General features: G+C 41.2%; 1 protein-coding gene across 1 annotated transcript in view; it reads right to left on the bottom strand.

Moving 5' to 3' along the window:
* Positions 1–7,426, bottom strand: part of LOC126355997 (uncharacterized) — a gene marked incomplete in the record, with an annotated part of 124,930 nt that overhangs the window by 16,794 nt on the left and 100,710 nt on the right. Inside the window, 1 exon segment of the mRNA XM_050006630.1 lies at positions 6,884–6,988. Within this exon segment, the coding sequence (XP_049862587.1) occupies positions 6,884–6,988 (105 nt within the window).

The raw sequence follows: 7,426 nt of genomic DNA, 5'->3' as shown, positions 1-7,426 counted from the left end.
ACACTAGATCGCGTGTTGGGGGGGGGAGAGAGAGAGAGAGAGAGAGAGAGAGAGAGAGAGAGAGAGAGAGAATATATGTAATAGATTGAAGACAAAATATTTCTTAATTAAAGGTGACCGGTGAGCTAGACGTGTTGAAACCTGTATTTTTTAGATTCTTGTGGCTGGCTGACCACTTGTGTAAAGCAGGTACTCCCAAAGTGGTCGATATCGGTCTCCTAGGGTCGACATAAACGGAAAATGATTTTGGGGGTCAACGAGGTCTAAGAATCGACCCCTATTAAATTTTTTCAGTACTTAATTTGTAATAATCATTATAAATTAAACTTGATATTTACTAAATTCTATGTCTTTTTATTTTGTTAAATTTTGATGAGAAAATGAAGTCAACTTTACTCACTTAACCAAGTGCAAAGTTTTCCAAGGTATTTTGTATCAATAGGAAAAAACTAAAGATAGGCCCCCTTATTCATAATAGTCTGCTAACTTAAAGTATTGCTAATTCTCACTCTGTCTTCTTCTATCGTTCTAAGTCAGAATGAAAAATAACACTCTGTAGCAGCTGTTTTAAGTTAGCAGACCATTATGAATAAGGGGGTTGATCTTAAAAGTAGGTAATTTGGTCTAAGGTAACAGTTCATTTTGGAAAAGGGATCACTTGTCCAAATTAGTTTGGGAATCCCTGGAGTAAAGGGACAACTATACCATTTTGAAACTTGTGCTACACTTGTTCAATGTTTGTTTAAAGTCTGAGGTTACTGTAGGATTATCAAACAGCAAATACGGAACTAAAATATGGCATACCACAATTGGTATCCACAAACACTGCATACTGGTTGGGCCTCTAACTGACAGAGAAATAATATATGAATTATTTTTAATGAATCATGGGACAATGCCTACTCAAAATTTAATTATGTGGTTATGATGTAGAGTACAGCTTATTGTAGTAGTACTCAGACTCTCATCGATGCACAACACATCTTTGCAAATATTATAACCACAGCATGTAAGGGTATGGCACAGTGAATTGCACAATTTACACCACTTTCCTCATTGCCTGTCACATCTAGTGGTTAATTTCCTCTGATTGCCATGTGGCCTGGTTCCCAGCACAACAACCTTCTCCCATTGTTGTAATAGGAAAAAAGACATTGCCCGTAATTTAGCCTCCTACATCAAAGACAACGACCACTTTCTTTACCGACTCCCCATCCCCACCTCTTTACCTCCTGGATCCCCAGTCAACATTGTTGATGCCACCTCCCTATACACCACCATCCCTTATGCCCAAGGTCTTACTGATACTGAACACTACCTTTCCCAACACCCTTCACACTCCAAACCCACTATCTCATTCCTCATACACCTTACTAACTTTACTGTAAACCCACAACTACTTCTCATTTGAAGGGAAGGTATATAAACAAATCCGCAGTGCCGTCATGGGCACTCTCATGGCACCCTCCTACGCCAACCTTTTTATGGGCCACCTATAGGAGACTTTTCTTGCTTCCCAAAACACCAAACTTCTAGTCTGATTCAGGTTCATTGATGACATGTTCATGATCTGGACCCAGGTCTAAAACACCCTGTCTTCATTCCTTCACGACGTGAACACCTTCTCTCTCATCTCCTTCAAGTGGTCCCCCCCAATCAAGTGTGCCATTCTGCTAGATGTTGACCTCCTCCTCCACAATGATGGCTCTATCTGCACCTCTGTCCACATTAAACCCACCAACCACCAACAGTATCTGCATTTGGCAGCTGTAATCCCTTTCACGCCAAAAAATCCCTCTCATACGGCCTGGCCACCTGGGGACAGTGTATCTGCAGTGACAAAAACTACTTTACCCAATATGCTCAGGTCTCACTACGGCCTTCACAGACAGGCACTTCCCTCCGAACCTAGTCTACAAACAGATCTGTGTCATTTCCTCTCACACCCCCAATCCTCTAACCACCCCTTGTCATCCAGTGCCACCCTGGACTGGAAGAACTGAACCACATCCTTTGTTAGGGCTTTTACTATGTATCATTGTACACTGAAATGAGGGACATCTTACCCAAGATACTGCCAACAGTTCAAAGTGGTATTCGATTGCCCACCCAACCTCCACAACATCCTAGTCCATCCCTATGCCACTTCCACTCCCAATCCCAAACCCTTCTCACAAGGACCATATCACCATGGAAGGCCCAGGAGCAAAACTGGCCTAATCCACCCACCCAGCACTTCCTATTCCAGTCCATTAATGGGGTTTATCCTAGTCCATCAGTGGCTGGGCCACCTGTGAAAGTTGCCATGTCATGTACCTACTCTGCTGCAATTACAGGACCACTTTTTTATTTTGGTATGGTTGCCAACCAGGATGAAGAGCAAAGTAGACCACCTTGTGGTAGAAAATGCAGATGAACATGACATGTCTGATTTCCATGGCTGCTTCACTAACCAAAGCATCTGGAGCCTTTCGTCCACCACCAGCTTATCTGAGCTGCGCAGGTGGAAGTTATCCTTACAACACATTCTCTGCTCCTGTAATTAACCTGGCTTCAACCCACGGTAACATACTGTCCGTCCCCACACCCTCCACCCAACAGATTCAACCACCTCTGACCTTATCATCTCCTCCCGATTCTCATCTCATGTGCTGTTTGTTTGCCACCCTCTGCCAATGCGTCCGCCCATCTTGCGCTCCTCTCCACCTTTGCTTCTTTTTTCCCTACCTCCTTGCCCCTTAACTCCCAGATGGTGTGCCTGCTGGCATTTTAGTCCCTGCACACTCCACCATACAGTGTTTGTCTCTCTCCCCTCCCGTACACTACTATCCCTTCTCCTTCCCCGCCACCTCCAGGTTGCTGCCTGCATCCCATGTGATAGTTGCATTCTGACACAAGATGCTGGAGTCAGTGGTCGAATGGCATTTGTCTCTCTTTTACTGATGAAGGCTGTGGCTGAAAGCTATATGTGAGTGTCTTTAAATTGAGCCTGTCTGCAACTTAACACGTCTTCTTTACGGTGAGAAGCAATCTGTCATTTCCTACATTGTTGTTATTCTAGCAGGAGTTTCCATTGTTTGATTTTGCCAACCTTTCTTCCAGCCTACAACACTGTGATCTTTTCCTTTGTTATTGTTCTCTACAGAGTTACTTTTCTCAGTGTCAATTCTTTCACTTCTTTCCTGTGTTTATTGACTGCCTCCCAAACTACATCACTTCTGAGCCACACTGTATCAACGATTGTCCGCACAAAACACAGACTTCATGACTATGCTGATTGTTAATGCAGCATCTGATGCCCCAGATTGTTTCCTCTGATAGTTGTAGTTATGTTTATAACTATTGATCCCATCCTGACATCCTGTAGCATTTTGAATTACCACACCTGCCCTTGCCACATGGACTGTTGATCCTCGATCTAACCCATCCCCCTCCATCTCTCTTCACTTACTGCAAAACACACACACACACACACACACACACACCCACACACACACACACACACACACACACACACACACACACACACACACACACAACTCATCCTTCCTTTTCTCCCACGATTCTTTAAGTTTTTAACATAGTTGTGCGTATTTTTAAATGGTTTTACACATTTTTGCAGATTTTTACATGTCTGTGCATGTTTTTGCACATCTTCACATATTTTTTTTTACGTTCCTTTATGCATCTTTTTGCTTATCCAGCTCCTCTCACAACCATCTACATCTATTTTGCCAATTTCTATGTCATTCTCATTTCCTTTACACCATTCCTGCCACAATGGACTCTTGGTTCATCTTTTTGCACCAGTTCCACATCCTGATTCTCAAATGCTGCCAAAACCATGGAATCCCATCTAATAGCATAACAACCGTAAAGATTCCTTTCTTTGGATCTCACCTCTCTTTTTCACACCTATTCTGATTCCGCCAATCCCTTGCCATCACAAACATGGTATTGCAAAAACATATCCATGGCACAGGCATCCCAGAACCACCTCTGCTCCCTCCTCAGCAAGATATTACTACTCTGCAATCCCTACTCCATACACCACATATCTGAAACTGAATCCTTTGCTCTTTGCTCTCCAACATCTGGAGGAGCATTCCAGACACCACCACCGTATTTTATCCAACCTGTTAACATCCTACTGCCGCCTTGGGCCATGACTATGCAACCCCATCATACCCAAAGTGTTCCTACTCTTCCACCTCTCATAGCAGCCAAGCCATGCCTAGCTGACCTTTTCAACTTGCCACACCCCCCAAACTCCCTACTGACTCTGCACCAAATCCAGAACCAAAACATTCCCATAACACTGCTGTTAACCTTCCCACCAAAACCCTCAGCTCCACAGAAGTTTCAGTCTCTCCAAAGGCCTCACCTTTAGCCCTACACCCAAATTTAACCATGCTGGACTGTAAAAGAACTACTCTCCTTCAACCGATGCCTTCTTTGCTACCATCCCTCCAACCAAAGCCACCCTAATTCCAACATTGAACCCTGCCTCTTCCAGTTCATATCACCATCCAACCATGATCCTACTCCTGTCCCACATTACCACCCACCCTTCCTGGATTTCCTTACCTCCAACAGCTGTTAGAAGAGATGCAAATTCTCTTTTGCATTCACTATGTAGAACTGTACGGATATCCCATCAGCTCCAGTCACTGTAGTGATTAGAGAATTTCTGTGTAAATTCTAGAACCACTCAGCCTTCTACCATCTCGAACACACAATATTCTAGATGTGAGTGTGGGATGGTAGAATCCTACCTACTGCGCGTCACATGTTTGTGTGTGCAGGTTTAAAATCAGCTGCGGAAAGTAGACGTGGCGGACGAACGGCATTGACAAACACCTGTCGGGCAATCCATAGATGTTTTAGTGTGTGTGTGTGTGTGTGTGTGTGTGTAAGGAAGAACCATGGAATTTATATGCAGCTCTGTGCTTATTGGGTCATAGACTATTTTTATTAAAACAAAGACAGTTGGAAAAGAACTCTTGGAAACTCTTGACGTAAGCTTGCTATAGGCAAGACTCATTTTCTGATTCATGTTAAGAAAAGTTATGGTATCTAAGCCAACTTTCTTTTAACTGTAACTCAATTCGGCTGTACGAGAGACTTACAGGAAGTTACATATTTATGTGGAAAGTGAGAGTTTTATTGTGTGTGGAGATCAAATGCATCGTTAACGGACCAAAAGTAAAGTTTGTATGTCTGCTTATTTCATAAGTAGAATGAGTCTAAAAATTCCTGTACCTAGCGTTCTTTGACGGAGGAGAATTCTAGAGAGTTTCCAGCAGGCAGCTAGCCAGGAAAGAAGAGTGGCTGTAAGTTCCAAGTAAGTCACCTCATAAAGATGTGGAAGGTGGTTTGGGGGAAATAAACTGATACAACCCAGATTCACACAAACACTTTAAGTTGTTAGAATGTTAGATCACCTTACCTTTATTAAGTGATTTTAATCATGCGGTCACTTATTTCAGTATCTCTCATTTTGACATTTGTGTAATGATTTAAAGGAGGAATCTCAGTTCAGTCTTCACCAGTGAAACAATTTTGCAAAAGATAATTTAATATTTTGGCCTTTTCTCAGTTATCCTCCTTTTCAATACAATTACAGTCACAGAGCATCTGGCCTGATGGCTTTACTGATTTAAGATAAGGTTACAACTTCTTAGGACTTTGTCAATTTGATTGAATTGTACTATAAAATTCAATTAACACTTCATTTGTTGCCCTCCATGGATACTTTGCGCTTCATTTAATTAGGGATGAATTTACAGTGCTGAGGGTAAGTTTGTCTTTGAGGTTTACTTGTTGGGTAGTGGTGAAAATGGCCTTTATGACAACTCCCCACCACTGCAAGTGTGTTTGCATATTCAGGTGTTGGTGGCAGCTGCAGCTGATAAGTCTGAACTGAAAAATCCTTTTTTGAAATGATGTTCTGGCTACAGAAGCAAATGACATTAAAAAGCTTGGTAGTTTCTGAACAATGATTGACAATTTGTGAACAACATAACTTGAAAAATAGGGCTTTCACCTTGTGACTGATCTCATGGATTTTCTGCTCCTGAATGATGTAATAGCATACAAATTGAGTGTCATCACTTGGGACATCTCTTTGTAGTCCTTGTGAACACTTTGTTGTTCATTCATCTGTCATATGAACAGTCCCATCATTGGCTAAAAACCACCTTCCTGATTCCAACACTTTCGAGGAAATGCAGAATGGCTGATGGGATACAGGATACAGGTCGTAAGGTTCTCCTTAGGAAACATTGTTTTTCAACCTCCACAGTATCACCAGACTGTACATCACTCAACCAAGAGACAGGCTTTCTTCTTATGCAGTCTTAAGATGCGTGTAGTGACAACCTGGCAGCTTTGTGGATATCTTGTTTATATGAAAGAGAGACTTCAAGGATGTATAACATGTCATGTTAAACATTAACAGTTAGAAGCAACCACTTCTGTCTACTTCTGTAAAGTATAACAACAACAAATTATGACTAGCGCTAATCTACTCAAATTGAAAACCCCCCTCCCTCCTCCAATAATGAACATGACATTAAGATAACTTTTTAAAACTGCAAACCACATGATTGCTTCAGGTGTGCAGCTCATAAAAGATATCAGTACTGGATGATGATGTGCACACTGCACATAGATATGTTACTAATTTTTTAGTATTTTCTTTATATCACAATGTGTATCAAATGAAAAATATTTCACATCTGTGCAGCAATCTAGCACTGTAATTGTCAACATCAAAGTGCAACTTTATACTTTTGTGGAAACTGACCGGCAATACAAAATTTGTACACAATAACTGCATGTTATGTGTAATATTTTTGTTGAGCCTTGTGCAAATACAAACCTGATATGGGCGGGTGAATTCCCTTCACCCACGCCTTGACAACATACCGTGTAGCAACTTCCAACAATTCTCCTAAGTCTGAAGGCTTGCCTCTTGGAAAATATTCTATGACAAGAAAAGAATAGTAAATTAGTGAGAATGTAACATCTGGAAAACACTGCACAGAATTTCATCTATGGGGAGAACAGAACAGATCAGATCAATGATAGCAATGAGGGAGACAATTGAGGAAGCAATACACATTCACATACAGTTGACAGCTCACATTTATGACAAGACACTGCTAAATAATCCTTTCCAAAATACTAACTAAGGAATAGGAATAATTTCAAATTATGATTATTGGAGTTGGTAGTTTCCTGTCAAAGAAAAACACAATCTAATACGGAACTAGCAAAGTTTAATTCTATTCCTGGATATAGCTTTGCGAAACACACATCATTCAATATCCAAATGTTTCCTTTTTTCATTATGAAAGTGCTAGTCACTTGTCCATTATTGGTAAAACATGAAGAATTTCTCTCTATTTCAATAGTGAGTGAT

This window comes from Schistocerca gregaria, chromosome 3, assembly GCF_023897955.1.
Source record: "Schistocerca gregaria isolate iqSchGreg1 chromosome 3, iqSchGreg1.2, whole genome shotgun sequence".
NCBI classification, from domain to species: domain Eukaryota; kingdom Metazoa; phylum Arthropoda; class Insecta; order Orthoptera; family Acrididae; genus Schistocerca; species Schistocerca gregaria.
This window is presented reverse-complemented; position numbering and strand designations above follow the sequence as displayed.